A 24,933-nucleotide genomic window follows, 5' to 3' on the forward strand; every position below is an offset into this window, starting at 1 on the left:
GGCTGAGAGCAGTGATGGCTTTAATTTTTCCGTTTTGCAAATATAGACAGTTTCAGGATATATCTGACTCCAGTGTAAAAAATAAATTATATAAAAATACTTTGGAACTATTATTAAATAAATAGAACATCCGAAATGCGTGCGCTGGGTCCGGACAAGCGGCCTTGAAGCTGCCCTGGAACACGGCCTGGCTCCTTCCACTTGGCGCCTGTGGGGGTAGCGTCAATGCCAGGACGCCAGCGGGCAGGAACGCACGGTCCAGCGAGGTCCTGCTCCCAATCGATTCCCATTTTCCATTCTCTTTGGGCTGGAGTGAGAGAGAGAAAACAACAACAACAACAAAAAAACCCTCGACAGCTCCTGCCAGGAAGGGGAGGGGGCCTCTGGTCACGATCCCGTACCATCCGCGCGTTGGCACTAAGGTGGGGGGGGCAGGGGGCGCCAACTCTGGTCGGGCGCAATCCCGGAGGTTTTGTCACGTGACCTCCCACTTCCAACCTGCCCCGTCCTGGTAAAAACAGCCATTTCCCACCCCACCCCCCTCCTCCTCCCTTCCCCTCCACTCACCCGCCTTCTCCAATACTTGCAGAACTGAAGAAGACTGAAAAAAATACACCGGTCTTTTTTCAATGCGAGTTCCCTCCCGGGCGTGTTGCGCTCAGTCCTGTCTGGGAGCTGAGCTTTCATTCCCCGGAGACTCCGAGGCAATCCAGGAGATCTTGGCAACCCCTGGTTGGGGGGGGGGGGGGGCAATTGGCTTTGGAGCTAAAGGTGGCACCGTTGACCGAACGCCAATCGGCTGGAGGCGAGGAGCTATGCAGACCCTCCCCAACACCCCATCCCGTAGCTGGAGTTGAGGCTCCCTCTTGGCAATATCGCTCGACGGCGATTATAAGACGAGTCAGTCAGAATCCCCGCCCGCGAACAATGAGAAGCTCGCCAGGCCTGGTGACCCCCCGCACACCCTCTTCCCCCACTCCAGCCGCCAATTAAAGGGGGCTGGCCCTAAAACACAGCCTCTCCCCAGAATGTGTGGACAGAGCCAGCAAGCTCTCCCCTTCAGTGGGAAGTGTTATAAATCTCATCATTCATCAAGAAACTACTCATGAAATAACGCTGGATGGCCAGCTGGTGGCGCTGTCCAAGGAGTATAAATACTCGGGCGTGGGCCCAGCTTGTCCAGGGACATTTTGTAAGACAAGAACTAGTGAAGTACAACTAGACCTCCATGTTCTGAAACAAGTTGATTAAAGCCTTGCTTTATACTCAAACCAAGTGTGTAGTGAGTTTTATTACGTCAGGAAGTACAGGAACAGGAGGAGGCCATTCAGCCCCTCGGGCCTGTCCCGCCGTTCCAATGAGTTATAGAGCCATAACGGCACAGAAGGAGGCCATACGGCCCATCGAGTCCGTGCCGGCTCGCTGCAGAGCCATCCAGTCAGTCCCATTCCCCCGCTCTATCCCCGTAGCCCTGCACGTCTATTTCCCTCCAGTGCCCATCCCATCTCCTCCTTGAAAACATCGAGTGTCTCCGCTTCCACCACTTCCGTCGGCAGCGAATTCCAGGTCCTCGCCACTGGATGACCTGGATCACGGCTGATCTGCATCTTGAATCCATCTACTCGCCTTGGCTCCATATCCCTTCCTACCCAGACCCAACAAAAATCTATCAAGGGGGCTCAGGTGACTGGTGCCTCACCGTGGAATTATATCGATTTTGTTTTTTTTTACTCCGCCCCATTAGCAGTCCAAGAAACAAATTGGAACGGTTGGGCCATAACGCTCATTATTGGATCGTGTGAGAGGTCAAGGAACGAACCACCAGTTAAAGAAGGGGTGTGTCGAAGGTCAAGAAGGTGGGAACAGGGGCCGGCCATTCAGCCCCTTGAGGCTGTCCCGACAAACCACAGCACCCCCCCGGACCAACAGTCGCAGGCCGCACAAGAAGCTTGAAGGTGATTGGCCCTCCTTTTGGCAGTCTTTGGAAGGCTCTTGGAGACGCGGCCCTACAGGGCCACCAGGGTGGGGGAGCTGAGCGAGTCCGAGGACTGGTCGCCGCTGCTGCTGCTGCGGCGGTGGGCGGCCGCGCACGGCTCCGGTGCCGAGAAGAGGCCCATGCCCGAGGCGGAGGTGCTGGCGGAGGGTTCGGTCTCATAGCCCGACACGTTGGGGTAGGTGAAGGCCAGGCTGGCGGTGAAGGGGGTGACGGAGGGGGTCCTCAGGAGGGTGGGCGTGTGCAGGGCCTCGGGATCCAGCTGCCCGCCGCGGCCGCCGCCGCTCACGTCAAGCTCGGGGACTGGTTTGATCGAGACCCTCGGGGGCCGCGGCCTGTAGGACGAGGCCGGCGCGGCGGGGAACGCTTTATGCTTTGCCGCGCGGCATACCACCGTCCCCGACGTCGAGGGGCCTCGCGAGTCGTCCGCCATTTTGCAAATGGGCTGGTGGGCCTCCAAGACGAACTCCAACTTTTCCTTTTCCTTCTGCAGTTCCGCAATTTCCTTCTGTAGTCCCGACTTCTCATCTTCAAGTTGGTCAGTTTCCTGGGGGATTCAAATCAATTGTCTCTTTCACCAGAGTGACAGGTATCAAACAACACGGGTTAGATACAGAGTAAAGCTCCCTCTGCACTGTCCCATTAAACACTCCCAGGGCAGGTACAGCATGGGTTAGATACAGAGCAAAGCTCCCTCCACACTGTCCCATCAAACACTCCCAGGGCAGGTACAGCACGGGTTAGATACAGAGTAAAGCTCCCTCTACACTGTCCCACCAAACACTCCCAGGGCAGGTACAGCACGGGTTAGATACAGAGTAAAGCTCCCACTACACTGTCCCATCAAACACTCCCAGGGCAGGTACAGCACAGGTTAGTTACAGAGTAAAGCACCCTCTACACTGTCCCGTCAAACACTCCCAGGGCAGGTACAGCATGGATTAGATACAGAGGAAAGCTCCCTCTACACTGTCCTATCAAACACTCCCAGGGTAGGTACAGCTCGGGTTAGGTACAGAGTAAAACTCCCTCTACAATATCCCATCAAACACTCCCAGGGCAGGTACAGCTCGGGTTAGGTACAGAGTAAAACTCCCTCTACAATATCCCATCAAACACTCCCAGGGCAGGTACAGCACGGGTTAGATACAGAGTAAAGCTCCCTCTACACTGTCCAATCAAACACGCCCAGGGCAGGTAGAGCACGGGGTTAGTCACAGAGTAAAGCTCCCTCTTCACTGTCCCATCAAACACTCCCAGGGCAGGTACAGCACGGGTTAGATATAGTGCAAAGCTGCCTCTACACTGTCCCATCAAACACTCCCAGGGCAGGTACAGCACGGGTTAGATACAGAGTAAAGCTCCCTCTACACTGTCCCATCAAACACTCCCAAGGCAGATACAGCAGGGGTTAGATACAGAGTAAAGCTCCCTCTGCACTGTCCCATCCCATCAAACACTCCCAGGGCAGGTACAGCACGGGTTAGGTACAGAGTAAAGCTCCCTCTACACTGCCCCATCAAACACTCCCAGGGCAGGTACAGCACGGGGTTAGTCACAGAGTAAAGCTCCCTCTACACTGTCCCGTCAAACACTCCCAGGGCAGGTACAGCACGGGTTAGGTACAGAGTAAAGCTCCCTCTACACTATCCCATCAAACACTCCCAGGGCAGGTACAGCACGGGGTTAGTCACAGAGTAAAGCTCCCTCTACACTGTCCCGTCAAACACTCCCAGGGCAGGTACAGCACGGGTTAGATACAAAGTAAAGCTCCCTCTACACTGTCCCATCAAACACTCCCAGGGCAGATACAGGACTGGTTAGATACACAGTAATGCTCCCTCTACACTGTCCCATCAAACACTCCCAGGGCAGGTACAGCACGGCTCAGATACAGAGTAAAGCTCCCTCTACACTGTCCCATCAAACACTACCAGGGCAGGTACAGCACGGGTTAGATACAGAGTAATGCTCCCTCTACACTGTCTCATCAAACATTCCCAGGGCAGGTACAGCACGGGATAGATACAGAGTAAAGCTCCCTCTGCACTGTCCCATCAAACACGCCCAGGGCAGGTACAGCATGGGTTAGTCACAGAGTAAAGCTCCCTCTACACTGTCCCATCAAACACTCCCAAAGCAGGTACAGCACGGGTTAGATATAGTGTAAAGCTCCCTCTACACTGTCCCATCAAACACTCCCAGGGCAGGTACAGTACAGGGTTGTTACAGAGTAAAGCTCCCTCTAAACTGTCCCATCAAACACTCCCAGGGCAGGGTCAGCACGGGTTAGATACAGAGTAAAGCTCCCTCTACACTGTCCCATCAAACACTCCCAGGGCAGGTACAGCACGGGTTAGATACAGAGTAAAGCTCCCTCTACACTGTCCCATCAAACACTCCCAGGGCAGGTACAGCACGGGTTAGATACAGAGTAAAGCTCCGTCTACACTGTCCCATCAAACACTCCCAGGGCAGGTACAGCATGGGTTAGATACACAGTAATGCTCCCTCTACACTGTCCCATCAAACGCTCCCAGGGCAGGTGAAGCACGGGTTAGATACAGAGTAAAGCTCCCTCTACACTGTCCTCATCAAACACTCCTAGGGCAGGTACAGCACGGGTTAGATACAAAGTAAAGCTCCCTCTACACTGTCCCGTCAAACACTCCCAGGGCAGGTACAGCACGGGTTAGATACAGAGTAATGCTCCCTCTACACTGTCTCATCAAACACTCCCAGGACAGGTACAGCACAGGTTAGTTACGGAGTAAAGCACCCTCTACACTGTCCCGTCAAACACTCCCAGGGCATGTACATCACGGGATAGATACACAGTAAAGCTCCCTCTGCACTGTCCCATCAAACACGCCCAGGGCAGGTACAGCAGGGGTTAGTCACAGAGTAAAGCACACTCTACACTGTCCCGTGAAACACTCCCAGGGCAGGTACAGCATGGATTAGATACAGATTAAAGCTCCCTCTACACTGTCCTCATCAATCAATTTTCAATTCAATTCAATTCAAATCGCTTTATTGGCATGATAAGGTACATCTTATGTTGCCAAAGCATCGAAAAACATTTATGGTTGAACACATAAACGCAGATCTATTCATACAGTGTATAAACAGATATATCCCTGAGTGCATAAATATACATTCGTATAATTTGTATATACTCTTTTCTTAGGTTTACTGGTTGTCCCTCTGTTTATGGCAAGCTGTAACATAGTTTGCCGCTAAGGTTACACAGTTTCTCTGTTCCCCGAGTAGGTATGGGAGTTTTTGGTCGTCATTCAAATTTCTGAATTCAGGGCATATTTGTGAGAATTTTTGGTAGAAATTCTCCCTGATGCCCTGATATTTTCCACAAGCTGTGAGGAAGTGCATCTCTGTCTCCACCAATCACTCCCAGGGCAGGTACAGCACGGGTTAGATACAGAGTAAAGCTCCCTCTGCACTGTCCCATCAAACACGCCCAGGGCAGGTACAGCACGGGTTAGATACAGAGTAAAGCTCCCTCTGCACTGTCCCATCAAACACGCCCAGGGCAGGTACAGCACGGGGTTAGTCACAGATTAAAGCTCCCTCTACACTGTCCTCATCAATCACTCCCAGGGCAGGTACAGCACGGGTTAGATACAAAGTAAAGCTCCCTCTACACTGTCCTCATCAAACACTCCCAGGGCAGGTACAGCTCGGGTTAGATACAGAGTAAAGCTCCCTCTACAATATCCCATCAAACACTCACAGGGCAGCTACACCACGGGATAGATACAGAGTAAAGCTCCGTCTACACTGTCCCATCAAACACGGCCAGGGCAGGTACAGCACGGGATGGATACAGAATAAAGCTCCCTCTACACTGTCCTCATCAATCACTCCCACGGCAGGTACAGCACGGGTTAGATACAGAGTAAAGCTCCCTCGACACTGTCCCATCAAACACTCCCAGGGCAGGTACAGGACGGGTTAGATACACAGTAATGCTCCCTCTACACTGTCCCATCAAACACTCCCAGGACAGGTACAGCACAGGTGAGTTACAGAGTAAAGCCCCCTCGACACTGTCCCATCAAACACTCCCAGGGCAGGTACAGCACAGGTTAGTTACAGAGTAAAGCACCCTCTACACTGTCCCGTCAAACACTCCCAGGGCAGGTACAGCATGGATTAGATACAGAGGAAAGCTCCCTCTACACTGTCCTATCAAACACTCCCAGGGCAGGTACAGCTCGGGTTAGGTACAGAGTAAAACTCCCTCTACAATATCCCATCAAACACTCCCAGGGCAGGTACAGCACGGGTTAGATACAGAGTAAAGCTCCCTCTACACTGTCCAATCAAACACGCCCAGGGCAGGTAGAGCACGGGGTTAGTCACAGAGTAAAGCTCCCTCTTCACTGTCCCATCAAACACTCCCAGGGCAGGTACAGCACGGGTTAGATATAGTGCAAAGCTGCCTCTACACTGTCCCATCAAACACTCCCAGGGCAGGTACAGCACGGGTTAGATACAGAGTAAAGCTCCGTCTACACTGTCCCATCAAACACTCCCAGGGCAGGTACAGCATGGGTTAGATACACAGTAATGCTCCCTCTACACTGTCCCATCAAACGCTCCCAGGGCAGGTGAAGCACGGGTTAGATACAGAGTAAAGCTCCCTCTACACTGTCCTCATCAAACACTCCTAGGGCAGGTACAGCACGGGTTAGATACAAAGTAAAGCTCCCTCTACACTGTCCCGTCAAACACTCCCAGGGCAGGTACAGCACGGGTTAGATACAGAGTAATGCTCCCTCTACACTGTCTCATCAAACACTCCCAGGACAGGTACAGCACAGGTTAGTTACGGAGTAAAGCACCCTCTACACTGTCCCGTCAAACACTCCCAGGGCAGGTACATCACGGGATAGATACACAGTAAAGCTGCCTCTGCACTGTCCCATCAAACACGCCCAGGGCAGGTACAGCACAGGTGAGTTACAGAGTAAAGCACCCTCTACACTGTCCCGTCAAACACTCCCAGGGCAGGTAAAGCACGGGTTAGATACAGAGTAAAGCTCCCTCTAGACTGTCCCATCAAACACTCCCAGGGCAGGTAAAGCACGGGTTAGATACAGAGTAAAGCTCCCTCTACACTGTCCCATCAAACACTCCCAGGGCAGGTACAGCACGGGTTAGATACAGAGTAAAGCTCCCTCTACACTGTCCTATCAAACACTCCCAGGGCAGGTACAGCTCGGGTTAGATACAGACTAAAGCTCCCTCTACACTGTCCCATCAAACACTCCCAGGGCAGGTACAGCACGGGTTACATACAGAGTAATGCTCCCTCTACACTGTCCCATCAAACACTCCCAGGGCAGGTACAGCACAGGTTAGTTACAGAGTAAAGCACCCTCTACACTGTCCCGTCAAACACTCCCAGGGCAGGTACAGCACGGATTAGATACAGATTAAAGCTCCGTCTACACTGTCCTCATCAATCACTCCCAGGGCAGGTACAACACGGGTTAGATACAGAGTAAAGCTCCCTCTACACTGTCCCGTCAATTCCTCCCAGGGCAGGTACAGCACGGGTTAGATACAGAGTAAAGCTCCCTCTACACTGTCCCATCAAACACTCCCAGGGCAGGTACAGCACGGGTTAGATATCGAGTAAAGCTCCCTCTACACTGCCCCATCAAACACTCCGAGGGCAGGTACAGCACGGGTTAGATACAGAGTAAAGCTCCCTCTACAATATCCCATCAATCACTCACAGGGCAGGTACACCACGGGATAGATACAGAGTAAAGCTCCCTCTACACTGTCCTCATCAATCACTCCCAGGGCAGGTACAGCATGGGTTAGATACAGTGTAAAGCTCCCTCTACACTGTCCCATCAAACACTCACAGGGCAGGTACAGCACGGATTAGATACAGATTAAAGCTCCGTCTACATTGTCCTCATCAATCACTCCCAGGGCAGGTACAACACGGGTTAGATACAGAGTAAAGCTCCCTCTACACTGTCCCGTCAATTCCTCCCAGGGCAGGTACAGCACGGGTTAGATACAGAGTAAAGCTCCCTCTACACTGTCCCATCAAACACTCCCAGGGCAGGTACAGCACGGGTTAGATATCGAGTAAAGCTCCCTCTACACTGCCCCATCAAACACTCCGAGGGCAGGTACAGCACGGGTTAGATACAGAGTAAAGCTCCCTCTACAATATCCCATCAATCACTCACAGGGCAGGTACACCACGGGATAGATACAGAGTAAAGCTCCCTCTACACTGTCCTCATCAATCACTCCCAGGGCAGGTACAGCATGGGTTAGATACAGTGTAAAGCTCCCTCTACACTGTCCCATCAAACACTCACAGGGCAGGTACAGCACGGATTAGATACAGATTAAAGCTCCGTCTACACTGTCCTCATCAATCACTCCCAGGGCAGGTACAGCACGGGTTAGATACAGAGTAAAGCTCCCTCTACACTGTCCCGTCAATTCCTCCCAGGGCAGGTACAGCACGGGTTAGATACAGAGTAAAGCTCCCTCTACACTGTCCCATCAAACACTCCCAGGGCAGGTACAGCACGGGTTAGATATCGAGTAAAGCTCCCTCTACACTGCCCCATCAAACACTCCGAGGGCAGGTACAGCACGGGTTAGATACAGAGTAAAGCTCCCTCTACAATATCCCATCAATCACTCACAGGGCAGGTACACCACGGGATAGATACAGAGTAAAGCTCCCTCTACACTGTCCTCATCAATCACTCCCAGGGCAGGTACAGCATGGGTTAGATACAGTGTAAAGCTCCCTCTACACTGTCCCATCAAACACTCACAGGGCAGGTACAGCACGGGTTACATGCAGAGTAATGCTCCCTCTACACTGTCCCATCAAACACTCCCAGGGCAGGTACAGCACGGGTTAGATGCAGAGTAAAGCTCCCTCTACACTGTCCCATCATATACTCCCAGGGCAGGTACAGCACGGGTTAGATACAGAGTAAAGCTTCCTCTACACTGTCCCATCAATCACTCCCAGGGCAGGTACAGCACGGGTTAGATACAGAGTAAAGCTCCCTCTACACTGTCCCGTCAAACACTCACAGGGCAGGTACAGCACGGGTTAGATACAGAGTAAAGCTCCCTCTACACTGTCCCGTCAAACACTCACAGGGCAGGTACACCATGGGTTAGATACAGAGTATAGCTCCCTCTACACTGTCCCATCAAACACTCCCAGGGCAGGTACAGCACGGGTTACATACAGAGTAAAGCTCCCTCTACACTGTCCCATCAATCACTCCCAGGGCAGGTACAGCACGGGTTAGATACAGAGTAAAGCTCCCGCTACACGTTCCCATCAAACACTCCCAGGGCAGGGTTAGCTCAGGGTTTGTGCTGTGGAGCCGGGCCTGCCAAAATCTGAGAGCCTGCCTTGCCCGATATCTCGGCTCGCGCCGGGCACTCACCGCCTGCAGCCAGTCGGTCAGCTCCTTCCGTCGGTTGCGGCATTTGGCGGCGGCCACCTTGTTCCGCTCTCGGCGAATCCTCTTCCTCTCCTCCTCCTCTGGCGACAGCTGTGAAAGATCGTAAAGCGTGAGTCGACTCGTCACGGAGCAGGTCCAGCACCAGGTGTCAGCGGTAGCTCCGCTGGCAGCACTCGCTCTCTCTCTCGCCCGAGTCAGCAGGTTGTGGGTCGAAGCTGGCCTATCTCCCTTGCTTTGGCACTCTATGTCCCTACTTATAAAGCCAGGTATCCCGTACGCCTTTTTAACCACCTTCTCAACTTGTCCTGCCTCCTCAAAGATTTGTATAAGGACACATCCAGCTCTCTCTGTTCCTGCGCTCCCCCCTTTACAATTGTGCCCTTTAGTTCGTATTGACGCTCCTCGTTCTTCCTACCAAAATCAATCACTTCGCCATGTGTCCGACACTCCCCCTAAGGTGTTCAGCCGGGCTTTTATCGGGAGGTCCTGCGCACTCTGCCCACCAGCTGAGCATTGCCACCTGTCTGCCCATTTCGCCAGTCCTGTTACACAAATCCAGGCTGACACTCCCAGTGCTGAGGGAGCGCCGCACTGTCGGAGGGGCGGTGCTTAGGGAGCGTCGCACTGTCGGAGGGGCAGTACTGAGGGAGCGCCGCACTGTCGGAGGGGCAGTACTGAGGGAGCGCTGCACTGTCGGCGGGGCAGTGCTGAGGGAACGCCGCACTGTCGGAGGGGCAGTGCTGAGGGAGCGCCGCACTGTCGGAGGGGCAGTACTGAGGGAGCGCCGCACTGTCGGCGGGGCAGTGCTGAGGGAACGCCGCACTGTCGGAGGGGCAGTGCTGAGGGAGCGCCGCACTGGCGGAGGGGCTGTACTGAGCGAGTGCTGCACTGTCGGAGGGGCAGTACTGAGGGAGTGCCGCACTGTCGGAGGGGCAGTACTGAGGGAGCGCCGCACTGTTGGAGGGGCAGTACTGAGGGAGCGCCGCACTGTCGGAGGGGCAGTACTGAGGGAGCGCCGCACTGTCGGAGGGGCAGTACTGAGGGAGCGCCGCACTGTTGGAGGGGCAGTACTGAGGGAGCGCCGCACTGTCGGAGGGGCAGTACTGAGGGAGCGCCGCACTGTTGGAGGGGCAGTACTGAGGGAGTGCCGCACTGTCGGAGGGGCAGTACTGAGGGAGCACCGCACTGTCGGAGGGGCAGTACTGAGGGAGCGCCGCACTGTCGGAGGGGCAGTACTGAGGGAGCGCCGCACTGTTGGAGGGGCAGTACTGAGGGAGCGCTGCACTGTCGGAGGGGCAGTACTGAGGGAGCACCGCACTGTTGGAGGGGCAGTACTGAGGGAGCGCTGCACTGTCGGAGGGGCAGTACTGAGGGAGCGCCGCACTGTCGGAGGGGCAGTACTGAGGGAGCACCGCACTGTCGGCGGGGCAGTGCTGAGGGAGCACCGCACTGTCGGAGGGGCAGTACTGAGGGAGCGCCGCACTGTTGGAGGTGCCGTCTTTCGGATGAGACGTTAAACCGAGGCCTCGTCTGCCCCCTCAGGTGGATGTAAAAGATCCCGTGGCCACTCATCGAATCATAGAAATTTATGACACAGAAGGAGGCCATTCGGCCCATCTTGCCCGCGCCGGCCGACAAAGAGCTCTCCAGCCTAATCCCACTTTCCAGCTCTTGCTCCATAGTCCTGTAGGTTACGATACTTCAAGTGTATATCCAAGTACTTTTTAAATGTGATGAGGGTTTCTGCCTCTCCCACCCTTTCAGGCAGTGAGTTCCAGACCCCCACCACCCTCTGGGTGGAAACATTTCTCCTCAAATCCCCTCTAAACCTTCCCCCAATTACTTTAAATCTCTGCCCCCTGGTTCTTGACCTCTCTGCTAAGGGAAATAGGTCCTTCCTATCCACTCTATCTGGGCCCCTCATAATTTTATACACCTCAATTAAATCTCCCCTCAGCCTCCTCTGTTCCAAAGAAAACAACCCCAGCCTCTCCAATCTTTCCTCGTAGCTAAAATTCCCCAGCCCAGGCAACATCCTGGTAAATCTCCTCTGCACCCTCTCTGATGCAATCACATCCTTCCTGTAATGTGGTGACCAGAACTGCACGTAGTATTCTAGCTGTGGCCTAACCAGTGTTGCATACAGTTCTAGCATAACCTCCCTGCTCTTATATTCTGTGCCTCAGCTAATAAAGGCAAGTATCTCAAATGCCTTCTTAACCACCTTATCTACCTGACCTGCTACCTTCAGGGATCTGTGGACATGCACCCCAAGGTCCCTTTGTTCCTCTACACTACTCAGTGTCCTACCATTTATAATGTACAGGAAACTCTTAACCGGCAAAATTCAGGAGTAGGTTCAGGTAAGTTTTACTGTGTATTAGTGGCCGTGTAACCGGGGTTCCTGGATCTGCGGCCGTGTAACCGGGGTTCCTGCACCTGTTGCCGTGCAACAGGGACTCCTGGATCTGTGGCCGTGTAACCGGGGTCCCTGCACCTGTTGCCGTGCAACAGGGACTCCTGGATCTGTGGCCGTGTAACCGGGGTCCCTGCACCTGTTGCCGTGCAACAGGGACTCCTGGATCTGTGGCCGTGTAACCGGGGTCCCTGCACCTGTTGCCGTGCAACAGGGACTCCTGGATCTGTGGCCGTGTAACCGGGGCTCCCTCACCTGTAGCCGTGTACGGGGCTCTCGTACCTTAGTAAGTATACCTCTCTGTAATCCGGACTTTTTGATCAACCGGCACCACGCCGGTCCCGTCGGTACCGGATAAAAAATAAGAGTTTCCTGTATTCCCTTGCCTTGTTAGCCCTCCCCAACTGCATTACCTCACACTTCTCTGGATTGAATTCCATTTGTCACTGTTCCGCCCACCTGACCAGTCCATTGTTATCTTCCTGCAGTCTGCAGCTTTCTTCCTCACTGTCAACCACACGACCAATTTTTGTATCTATTGGAAGAAGAGCAGGGGGAGTTCTCCCCGGTGTCCTCGGTCAATATTTATCCCTCAACCCACACTTAAAGCAGACGATCTGGGTCACTGACGGGTTGCTGTTTGTGGGAGCTTGCTGTGCGCCGATTGGCTGCCGCGTTTCCGTGACCACACTTCAACAACAAAAAAAGTACTTCGTTGGCCGTAAAGTGCCGTGGGACGTCCTGAGCTGGTGAAAGGCGCTGGAGAAATGGGAGTCTCTCGTTCTTTTGAATATTCTCCCCAATCCTATCTTGTGGGAGGGAGCGAGAAGGTTGAGACGGTTGGTGCTGGGAGCGAGACTGCTGACTCATGCTCAATCTGGAGCCGGTTACTGAGAACAGGCGGGAGAAAGAAGCAGGATGAGTGGGGGACTGAGGGTGAGTAAGTGAGGAGCTATGGGTGAGACGGGAGTGAGTAATCCAGTGTCGGCCAACAGTGTACAGCAATTAGCGACAGAAGTGTTAGTCATCAGAAAATCAAATTCCAATCTGTGGATGAGACCAGAGCATTTCCTGTCCACAGTTTGGCTCTTTAAGAAGCTTTGACTCACTGCCGTGGATCCTGGATGGGGGGGGGGGGGGATGGGGAGGGCGGGGCGGAGGGGGGGCCGCTGTTGCGGGGGGCGGGGGGGCGGCTGAAGGACCCACCCAGCACACGGAGCAAGAGATACCACCCAGCCAACAGTGTGCGGCAAAAACGCCCCCGAGGCTCTTCGCCCAGGAGATGTTGGGACAGGCTTGGCTAAACCGGTAGGCCTTGAGGAGCAGAGGAGAGAGAGAGAGAGAGAGAGAGGCAGAGAGGTTTAGGATGGGAATTCCAGAACTTAGGGTCCCAGGCGGCTGAAGGCACTGGCCGGGGAGGTGGGGGGTGGGGGAAGGCATTTGGGGGGAGGGTGGGGGTTAGCACAAGAGGCCAGAATTGGAGGAGTGCCAAGATCTGGGAGGGTCGTAGGGCCGCAGGAGGTTGCAGTGGGAGGGAGGCCAGTGTCGGGCAGACAGGCAAGTGGGATTTTTCTCCCCCCTCCCTCAGGCCTCTTCCGAGGCGAATCCGCCGTGAGCCAGCGTGCGGAATCTGTGAGTGACCTTGGCCTATCGATGGGTTCAGCGTGCCCCCACCCCGCCCCGTAACACCGGCCAAGCGGCCGACGCCATCTTGAAAGGGGCCCAACGACGGGGGGGGACGGCGCGGCCTAAAATGTCCGCCTGATTCTGGCGACGGGCCCCTTTTTAAGAGGGGGAAATCGGGGTCCTACAAGGTAAATAGGACCCCGCTCGCCATTTTAGGTCGGAGCTGGTCGGAGCCTGCGCGCGTTCCGGGGGGCGATGGAAGCGGAAAGGCCCGGCGAAGGGGCCCTGGAGTTGCAGGAGCAAGCCTCCGGGGGCCCACAACAATAATCCGGGCCTCTGTTGCCCTGGGAAACCGTACCCCCCCTTGCGATTTATTTGGCCGCCGGCAGCACCGGCCTTGTTTTCAGGCTTCAATCGGGCCCCGGGAGGCCGGTTTGGCGCCCTGCGGCGGGCCTGGCGAGTTTTAGCTAGGCCTGGGCCTCAAAACGGGCGGGGGGGGGGTGGTCCTCTACGAGGCCCGAACGGGTGGCCGACCATAAGCCAAAACCTGACCCTGATTCTTCCACCCTCTGCTTGGCCCCAGCTGCTTCACAGCCGACAGACCATTTCTTATCCGGAATCTCCGCAACCTGGAGCTCAATTTGTGACCTTAATGTGTGGATCTTTTATCGCACGCTCTCTGGAAAGTCTAACTATGCATCGTGGGAGCGTTTGACGTCATCAGTCTCTCGGAACAGAGGCAAGACTCGGATGGCCTGCCATTGCCTCGAACTTGTTTTCTCCCCTTTCTGAATCTGGGCCCCACATTATACTATTTCCACTTTATTGGCAACACTGCCAAGTGCACTGGCTCCCTCGTAATGATCGTCACTGGAAGAACGGGCATTTCTGTCTTTCACAACCTCAGGAAGTCCCGAAGTGCTTCACAGCCAATGAAGTTCTTTTTGAAGTGTAGTCATTGTTGTAATGTAGGAAATGCGGCCTCCAATTTGTGCACAGCAAGCTCCCACAAACAGCAATGATAATGATCAGATCATCAGTTTTAAGTGTGGGTTGAAGAATAAATATTGGCCCCAGGACACTAGGAAAACTCCCCCTGCTCTTCTTCCAATATTGGTCGTGTGATCTTTTACATCCACCTGACAGTGCAGACAGGGTCTCGGTTTAACGTCTCATCCGAAAGACGGCACCTCCGACTGTGCGGCGCTCCCTCAGTACTGCCCCTCCGACAGTGCGGCGCTCCCTCAGTACTGCCCCTCCGACAGTGCGGCGCTCCCTCAGTACTGCCCCTCCGACAGTGCAGCGCTCCCTCAGTACCGCCCCTCCAACAGTGCGGCGCTCCCTCAGTACCGCCCCTCTGACAGTGCGGCGCTCCCTCAGTACTGCCCCTCCAACAGTGCGGCGCTCCCTCAGTACTGCCCCTCCGACAGTGCGGCGCTCCCTCAGTACCGCCCCTCCGACAGTGCAGCGCTCCCTCAGTACCGCCCCTCCGACAGTGCGGCGCTCCCTCAGTACTGCCCCTCCGACAGTGCGGCGCTCCCTCAGTACTGCCCCCCCTCAGTACTGCCCCTCCGACAGTGCGGCGCTCCCTCAGTACTGCCCCTCCGACAGTGCAGCGCTCCCTCAGTACCGCCCCTCCAACAGTGCGGCGCTCCCTCAGTACTGCCCCTCCAACAGTGCGGCACTCCCTCAGTACTGCCCCTCCGACAGTGCAGCGCTCCCTCAGTACTGCCCCTCCGACAGTGCTGCGCTCCCTCAGTACTGCCCCTCCGACAGTGCGGCGCACCCTCAGTACCGACCCTCCGACAGCGCGGCACTCCCTCAGTACTGCCCCTCCGACAGTGCGGCGCTCCCTCAGCACTGCCCCCCGACAGCGCGGCACTCCCTCAGTACTGCCCCTCCGACAGTGCGGCGCTCCCTCAGCACTGTCCCCCGACAGTGCGGCACTCCCTCAGTACTGCCCCTCCGACAGTGCGGCGCTCCCTCAGTACTGCCCCTCCGACAGTGCGGCGCTCCCTCAGTATTGCCCCTCCGACAGTGCGGCGCACCCTCAGTACCGACCCTCCGACAGCGCGGCGCTCCCTCAGCACAGCCCCCCGACAGTGCGGCACTCCCTTAGTACTGCCCCTCCGACAGTGCCGCGCTCCCTCAGTACTACCCCTCCAACAGTGCCGCGCTCCCTCAGCACTGCCACTCCGACAGTGCGGCGCTCCCTCAGTACTGCCCCTCCGACAGTGCGGTGCACCCTCAGTACTGCCCCTCCGACAGTGCAGTGCACCCTCAGCAATGCCCCTCCGACAGTGCGGCGCTCCCTCAGTACTGCCCCTCCGACAGTGCGGCGCTCCCTCAGTACTGCCCCTCCGACAGTGCGGCGCTCCCTCAGTATTGCCCCTCCGACAGTGCGGCGCACCCTCAGTACCGACCCTCCGACAGCGCGGCGCTCCCTCAGCACTGCCCTCCGACAGTGCAGCACTCCCTTAGTACTGCCCCTCCGACAGTGCCGTGCTCCCTCAGTACTGCCCCTCCAACAGTGCCGCGCTCCCTCAGTACTGCCCCTCCGACAGTGCGGCACTCCCTTAGTACTGCCCCTCCGACAGTGCCGCGCTCCCTCAGTACTGCCCCTCCAACAGTGCCGCGCTCCCTCAGTACTGCCCCTCCGACAGTGCGGCGCTCCCTCAGTACTGCCCCTCCGACAGTGCGGTGCACCTTCAGTACTGCCCCTCCGACAGTGCGGCGCTCCCTCAGTACTGCCCCTCCGACAGTGCGGTGCACCTTCAGTACTGCCCCTCCGACAGTGCGGTGCACCCTCAGCAATGCCCCTCCGACAGTGCGGCGCTCCCTCAGTACTGCCCCTCCGACAGTGCGGTGCACCCTCAGCAATGCCCCTCCGACAGCATGGTGCACCCTCAGTACTGCCCTTCCGAACAGGAGGAGGCCATTCAACCCCTCGAGCCTGTTCCGCCATTCAATGAGATCATGGCTGATCTGCCACCTAACTCCATATTACTGAATACCTTTGGTTAACAGAAATCTAAGTATCTCAGATTTAAAATTAACAATTGACCCTCGGCATCGATTGCCATTTGCAGAAGAGAGTTCCAAACTTCTCCCACCCTTTGTGTGTAGAAGTGTTTCCTAACTTCACTCCAGAAAGGTCTGGCTCTAATTTTTAGACTCTGCCCCCTAGTCCGAGACTCCCCAACCAGCGGAAATAGTTTCTCTCTCTCCACCCTATCTGTTCCCCTTAATATCCTGAAAATCTTCGATCAGATCACCTCTTAACCTTCTAAATTCCAGGGAATACAGTAGTTTCAAGCCTATTTGCATATTTTAAATGTTCCGATCTCTTGCTGTCGTAGTGGGATGTTTTTGCTCTGTAGCGGGGGAAGGGTTCTGCAAGGAGAGGGGTGAATGAAGTGCCGACACTCACGACACCCCCCTCTCCTCCCCCCCCCCAGTCCGCAGCACACGTCCAGCTGCCTGGCTCCCGGCTGTTGCAGATGTGTTGCGACACACATCTGCTCCTCACCGAGCCCGGACAGCTGCTGGTGTGAATCAGTCACCGGCTGTGTGAGTCAGGGGAGAGGCCAGAGGCGGGACCGAGCCTTGCAGAGTGGAAATCCTACTACACAAGACGGGGCCTGTGTCACGGAGCCGGCTGCAAGTGTGGGCTCGGCGCAGGCGGCTGGGAGCTTGACATTTAACACTGTAAGGGTGCAGAATCCCAACCTGAGGCAGCCTCTCACACACACGCATGGGGCGCGGGAGGCCGATGTGTCGACATATACACACAGGTAATAAACGGGTCAAACAAGGAACTGAGAGGTTATACCCATCAGGAACGAGTGAACAGGCTGGGGCTCTTTTCTCTAGAAAGGAGAAGGCTGAGGGGCGACCTGATCGAGGTCTTTAAAATCACAAAGGGGTTCGATAGGGTAGACGTAGAGAAGATGTTTCCCCTTGTGGGGGAGACCAGAACTAGGGGCCATCAATATAAGATCGTCACTAATAAATCCAATAGGGAATTCAGGAGAAACTTCTTTACCCAGAGAGTGGTGAGAATGTGGAACTCGCTGCCACAGGGAGTGGTTAAGGCGAATAGTATAGAGGCATTTAAGGGGAAGCACTAAGGGATGAAGGATATGCTGCTGGGGTGCGATGAAGAGGGGGTGGGAGGAGGCTCGAGTGGAGCAGAAACACCGGCACGGAGCAGATGGGCCGAATGGCCTGTTTCTGTGCTGTCGACTCGATGTAAAGGCTCTTTACATTGCTCTCTCTGTGCTTTAGCTCACGCACTCCTTCAGACCCGCCCGTAACTAAGTTCACCCCCATATAAGCTCCAGTCTGTCGTGACACACCTCGTTATCAACACACAGAATTATATCTTCAACACTGACCACTCGGTCAGGATCCACACTCATCCAACAACTCCACTCGTCCAGCCTGTAACTCCCTCCCGGGTATCTGTTATTCTATATATAAACCCCCCGAACCCCTCGATTAGATTCCAGCCTGTAACTCACTCCCAGGTATCTGTTATTCTATATATAAACCCCCCGAACCCCTCGATTAGATTCCAGCCTGTAACTCACTCCCGGGTATCTGTTATTCTATATATAAACCCCCGAACCCCTCGATTAGATTCCAGCCTGTAACTCACTCCCGGGTATCTGTTATTCTATATATAAACCCCCCGAACTGCTCGATTAGATTCCAGCCTGTAACTCACTCCCGGGTATCTGTTATTCTATATATAAACCCCCCGAACCCTTCGATTAGATTCCAGCCTGTAACTCACTCCCGGGTATCTGTTATTCTATAATATAAACCCCCCGAACCCCTCGATTAGATTCCAGCCTGTAACTCACTCCCAGGTATCTGTTATTCTATATATAAACCCCCGAACCCCTCGATTAGATTCCAGCCTGTAACTCACTCCCGGGTATCTGTTATTCTATATATAAACTCCCCGAACTGCTCGATTAGATTCCAGCCTGTAACTCACTCCCGGGTATCTGTTATTCTATATATAAACCCCCCGAACCCTTCGATTAGATTCCAGCCTGTAACTCACTCCCGGGTATCTGTTATTCTATAATATAAACCCCCCGAACCCCTCGATTAGATTCCAGCCTGTAACTCACTCCCAGGTATCTGTTATTCTATATATAAACCCCCTGAACCACTCGATTAGATTCCAGCCTGTAACTCACTCCCGGGTATCTGTTATTCTATATATAAACCCCCCCGAACTCCTCAATTAGATTCCAGCCTGTAACTCACTCCCGGGTATCTGTTATTCTATATATAAACCCCCGAACCCCTCGATTAGATTCCAGCCTGTAACTCACTCCCGGGTATCTGTTATTCTATATATAAACCCCCCGAACCCTTCGATTAGATTCCAGCCTGTAACTCACTCCCGGGTATCTGTTATTCTATAATATAAACCCCCCGAACCCCTCGATTAGATTCCAGCCTGTAACTCACTCCCAGGTATGTTATTCTATATATAAACCCCCTGAACCACTCGATTAGATTCCAGCCTGTTACTCACTCCCGGGTATCTGTTATTCTATATATAAACCCCCCCGAACTCCTCAATTAGATTCCAGCCTGTAACTCACTCCCGGGTATCTGTTATTCTATATATAAACCCCCCTGAACTCCTCAATTAGATTCCAGCCTGTAACTCACTCCCGGGTATCTGTTATTCTATATATAAACCCCCCGAACTCCTCAATTAGATTCCAGCCTGTAACTCACTCCCGGGTATCTGTTATTCTATATATAAACCTCCCGAACCCCTCGATTAGATTCCAGCCTGTAACTCACTCCCGGGTATCTGTTATTCTATATATAAACTCCCCCGAACCCCTCGATTATATTCCAGCCTGTGACTCACTCCCGGGTATCAGTTATTCTATGTATAAACCTCCCGAACCCCTTGATTACATTCCAGCCTGTAACTCACTCCCGGGTATCTGTTATTCTATATATAAACCCCCCGAACTGCTCGATTAGATTCCAGCAAGTAACTCAGTCCCGGGTATCCTTTACTCTCGGGAGTGTGTCAGTATTTACAGGGTGTTCCGGGGAGTGTGTCAGTATTTACAGGGGGTTCCCAGGGAATGTGTCAGTTTTTACAGGGGATCCCTGGGAGTGTGTCATTAATTACAGGGGGTACCCGGGAGCAGACGGAGTGAATACACACGCTGAAGATGGGCTGCTGAGATTTTAGTGTTTTTAGTGACCAGGCTGCCAAGAGAAGACAGGATATGCTCTCACTGCAGTCAGGGAGTAGTTGAGACAGAGATGCACTTCCTCACAGCCTGTGGAAAATATCAGGGCATCAGAGAGAATTTCTACCAAAAATTCTCACAAATATGCCCTGAATTCAGAAATCTGACTGACAACCAAAAACTCCCATTCCTACTGGGGGAGGAGAGAAGCTGTGTAACACTGGCGGCACACTATGTTACAGCTTGCCATGAACAGAGGGACAACCAGTAAACTAAGACAAGAGTATATATAAACAAGGCGAATGTATATTTATAAACTCAGGGATATACCTGTTTATACACTGTATGAGTGTAACCGCGTTTATGTGTTCAACCATAAATGTATTTTGATGCTTTGGCAACATAAGATGTACCTTATCATGCCAATAAAGCGATTTGTATTGTATTGTGTCAGTATTTACAGGGTTCCCCGGGAGTGTGTCCGTATTTACAGGGGGTCCCCGGGAGTGTGTCAGTATTTACAGGGGGTCCCGGGGAGTGTGTCAGTATTTACAGGGGGCCCCAGGAGTGTGTCAGTATTTACAGGGTTCCCCGGGAGTGTGTCCGTATTTGCAGGGGGTCCCTGGGGAGTGTGTCAGTATTTACAGGGGGTCCCGGGAGTGTGTCAGTATTTACAGGGTTCCCCGGGAGTGTGTCAGTATTTACAGGGGGTCCCGGGGAGTGTGTCAGTATTTACGGGGGGTCCCGGGAGTGTGTCAGTATTTACAGGGTTCCCCGGGCTGTGTCAGTATTTACAGGGGGTCCCTAGGAGCGTGTCAATATTGATGGAGTACTCTCCACTTGCCTGGATGAGTGCAGCTCCAACAGCACTGAAGAAGCTCAACACCATCCAGGACAAAGCAGCTCGCTTGATTGTCACCCCATCCACCACCTTAAACATTCACTCCCTCCACCACCGGCACACCGTGGCTGCAGTGTGGACCATCTACAAGATGCACTGCAGCAACTCGCCAAGGCTTCTTCGGCAGCACCTCCCAAACCCGCGACCTCTTCCACCTAGAAGGACAAGGGCAGCAGGTGCATGGGAACACCACCATCTCCAAGTTCCCCTCCAAGTCACACACCATCCTGACTTGGAAATATATCGGCCGTTCCTTCATCGTCGCTGGGTCAAAATCCTGGAACTCCCTCCCTAACAGCGCTGTGGGAGCACCTTCACCACACGGACTGCAGCGGTTCAAGAAGGCGGCTCACCACCACCTTCTCGAGGGCAACTAGGAATGGGCAATAAATGCTGGGCCTCGCCAGTGACGCCCACATCACAAGATTGAAGAATACCGCTACGACTTTGCGAATGGCATAAACCAGGGACCGTGACCGTGGTTCTGGTAACGTACCTCTTCTTCTTTTCTTCTCCTGCCTCCGATGGTGGGTCCAATTGTCCTGATGACCCCTGCCCTCGGCGTGCCCGAAGAGCCCGGGGCTGGGGCCAGCCCCAGGTGAGGGTAAGAGTAGGGTCTCGGGAAGAGGCTGCTGGCGGAGGTGGTGATCACGGTGGGCTGGACCATCCACTGAAGCTCCTGGCTATTGGTGATGGTGGTGAGGGAGGGCACCGAGGGACCGGCGCCATACTGCGGCAGACTGTACTTCTGAAAGAGGAAGAACGGAGAGGTGAGACCGCTTCGCCTCTGACCCCAACGGGACATCCAGCACAGAACTTGCCCTCTCCATCCCCGTCCCTTCCCCCACCCATCCTTCATAGTTTGCCTCCTTCCTCAATCTTTGCCTTATTGACATCGAGGACAAAGAAAGACACGCATTGATTACACAGAATGTACAGCACAGAAAATTTACCCCCTGTAAATACTGACACACTCCCGGGGACCCCCTGTAAATACTGACACACTCCCGGGGACCCCCTGTAAATACTGACACACTCCCGGGGACCCCCTGTAAATACTGACACACTCCCCGGGACCCCCTGTAAATACTGACACACTCCCCGGGACCCCCTGTAAATACTGACACACTCCCGGGGACCCCCTGTAAATACTGACACACTCCCGGGGACCCCCTGTAAATACTGACACACTCCCGGGGACCCCCTGTAAATACTGACACACTCCCCGGGACCCCCTGTAAATAGTGACACACTCCCGGGGACCCCCTGTAAATACTGACACACTCCCGGGGACCCCCTGTAAATACTGACACACTCCCCGGGACCCCCTGTAAATACTGACACACTCCCCGGGACCCCCTGTAAATACTGACACACTCCCAGGGACTCGAGAGTAAAGGATACCCGGGAGTGAGACTGGAATCTAATCGAGGGGTTCGGGGGGGTTTATATATAGAATAACAGATACGCGGGAGTGAGTTACAGGCTGGAATCTAATCGCGGGGTTCAAGGGGGTTTATATATAGAATAACAGATACGCGGGAGTGAGTTACAGGCTGGAATCTAATCGAGGGGTTCAGGGGGGTTTATATATAGAATAATAATGGATACCCGGGAGTGAGTTACAGACTGGAATCTAATCGAGGGGTTTGGTGGGGGTTTATATATAGAATAACAGATACCCAGGAGTGAGTTACAGGCTGGAATCTAATCGAGGTGTTCAGGGGGGTTTATATATAGGGGGGTTTATATATAGAATAACGGATACCCGGGAGTGAGTTACAGGCTGGAATCTAATCAAGGGGTTCGGGGGGTTTATATATAGAACAACAGATACCCGGGAGTGAGTTACAGGCTGGAATCTAATCGAGGGGTTCAGGGGGTTTATATATAGAATAACAGATACCCGGGAGTGAGTTACAGGCTGGAATCTAATCGAGGGGTTCGGGGGGTTTATATATAGAATAACAGATACCCGGGAGTGAGTTACAGGCTGGAATCTAATCGAGGGGTTCGGGGGGTTTATATATAGAATAACAGATACCCGGGAGTGAGTTACAGGCTGGAATCTAATCGAGGGGTTCGGGGGGGTTTATATATAGAATAACAGATACCCGGGAGGGAGTTACAGGCTGGAATCTAATCGAGGGGGGTTCGGGGGGTTTATATATAGAATAACAGATACCCGGGAGTGAGTTACAGGCTGGAATCTAATGGGGGTTTCGGGGGGGTTTATATATAGAATAACAGATACCCGGGAGGGAGTTACAGGCTGGGAGAGTGGTGTTGTTGGATGAGTGTGGATCCTGACCGAGTGGTCAGTGTTGAAGATATAATTCTGTGTGTTGCTATCGAGGTGTGTCACCACAGACTGGAGCTTATATGGGGTTGAACTTAGTTACGGGCGGGTCTGAAGGAGTGCATGAGCTAAAGCACAGAGAGAGCAATGTAAGGAGCCTTTACATCGAGTGGACAGCACAGAAACAGGCCATTCGGCCCATCTGCTCCATGCCGGTGTTTCTGCTCCACACCAGCCTCCTCCCACCCCTCTTCATCGCACCCCGTCAGCATATCCTTCATCGCTGACGTGCTCCCCCTTAAATGCATCTGACTTAAGAAAACTACTAGGCACTTGGTCTAAGCGTTAAACAAAGCTTTAATCAACTGTTTTACAACATGGAGGTCGAGTTGTGTCCTTCACTAGTTCCTGTTAAGAATGTCCTGAGCAAGCTGGGCCCGTGCCCGAGTATTTATACTCTCCCTGGACAGCGCCACACGCAGGCCGCTCAGTATTATTTCATAAGTCTTTCTCTTTCATGAATGACTGATTCATGTCAGCATCTATACTATTCGCCTCAACCACTCCCTGTGGTAGCGAGTTCCACATTCTCACCACTCTCTGGGTAAAGAAGTTTCTCCTGAATTCCCTATTGGATTTATTAGTGACTATCTTATATTGATGGCCCCTAGTTCTGGTCTCCCCCACAAGTGGAAACATCTCCTCTACGTCTACCCTATCGAACCCCTTCATAATCGTAAAGACCTCGATCAGGTCACCCCTCAGCCTTCAGTCTTCTGGAGAAGAAAATACATGTGTTTCTCCAGCACCTTTTGTTGTGTATGTAATAGGTATGTTACTTTAAACCTATGGCCAGGGCAGCACTACTTTGTAGGGCGTAGTGATACCGTAGTACCACTCCTGGCCATAGGGGTATAAATAGTACTGTGGGTACTGATCTCCCCTCAGTTTCCCGCCTGCTGGTATTAAGTAAAGACCTACGTTGAATCTTCCAAGCTGTCTCTTCATTATTGGATTAAGTATAGACACATACTTTACACCTTTCACCACCTCAGGACGTCCCAAAGTGCTTTACAGCCAATGAAGTACTTTTTGAAGTGTGGTCACTGTTGTAATGTAGGAAACGCGGCAGCCAATTTGCGCACAGCAAGCTCCCACAAACAGCAATGTGATAATGACCACATCATCTGTTTTAGTGATGTTGATTGAGGGATAAATATTGGCCCCAGGACACCAGGGAGAACTCCCCCTGCTCTTCTTCCAATAGTGCCATGGGATCTTTTACATCCACCTGAGAGGTTTAACGTCTCATCCGAAAGACGGCACCTCAGACAGTGCAGCACTCCCTCAGTACCGCCCCTCCGACAGTGCGGCGCTCCCTCAGTACTGCCCCTCCGACAGTGCGGCGCTCCCTCAGTACTGCCCCTCCGACAGTGCGGCGCTCCCTCAGTACCGCCCCTCCGACAGTGCGGCGCTCCCTCAGTACCACCCCTCTGACAGTGCGGCGCTCCCTCAGTACCGCCCCTCCGACTACTAGTGCGGCGCTCCCTCAGTATTGCCCCCTCCAACAGTGCGGCGCTCCCTCAATACTGCCCCTCCGACAGTGCGGCGCTCCTTCAGTACTGCCCCTCCGACAGTGCGGTGCTCCCTCAGTACTGCCCCTCCGATAGTTCGGTGCTTCCTCAGTACTGCCCATCCGACAGTGCGGCGCTCCCTCAGTACTGCCCCTCCGACAGTGCGGCGCTCCCTCAGTACCGCTCCTCCGACAGTGCGGCGCTCCTTCAGTACCGCCCCTCCAATAGTGCGGCGCTCCCTCAGTACTGCCCCTCCGACAGTGCGGCACTCCCTCAGTACTGCCCCTCCGACAGTGCGGCACTCCCTCAGTACTGCCCCTCCGACAGTGCGGGGCTCCCTCAGTACCGCCCCTCCTACAGTGCGGAGCTCCCTCAGTACTGCCCCTCCG

The 24,933-nt window shown here is 54.0% G+C and overlaps 1 protein-coding gene across 2 annotated transcripts in view; it reads right to left on the bottom strand.

The window, feature by feature from the left end:
* Positions 1-559: 559 nt before the first annotated feature.
* Positions 560-24,933, bottom strand: part of fosl1a (FOS like 1, AP-1 transcription factor subunit a) — a 29,777-nt gene continuing 5,403 nt past the window's right edge. The window contains exons 2-4 of one of the 2 annotated variants that reach the window (XM_085976177.1): positions 21,168-21,419; positions 9,469-9,576; positions 560-2,540 (exon numbers count right to left, since the gene is read on the bottom strand). In XM_085976177.1, the coding sequence (XP_085832303.1) occupies positions 2,007-2,540; positions 9,469-9,576; positions 21,168-21,419 (894 nt within the window). In that variant the 3' untranslated portion in view covers positions 560-2,006. Of the gene's footprint in view, positions 2,541-9,468; positions 9,577-21,167; positions 21,707-24,933 lie in introns of those variants that run through there. The other variant, XM_085976176.1, reaches the window with a different exon arrangement.

Source organism: Somniosus microcephalus, unplaced genomic scaffold, assembly GCF_052327205.1.
Source record: "Somniosus microcephalus isolate GS21.2 unplaced genomic scaffold, FLI_Smic_1.0 unresolved_chr2, whole genome shotgun sequence".
Classification (NCBI taxonomy): domain Eukaryota; kingdom Metazoa; phylum Chordata; class Chondrichthyes; order Squaliformes; family Somniosidae; genus Somniosus; species Somniosus microcephalus.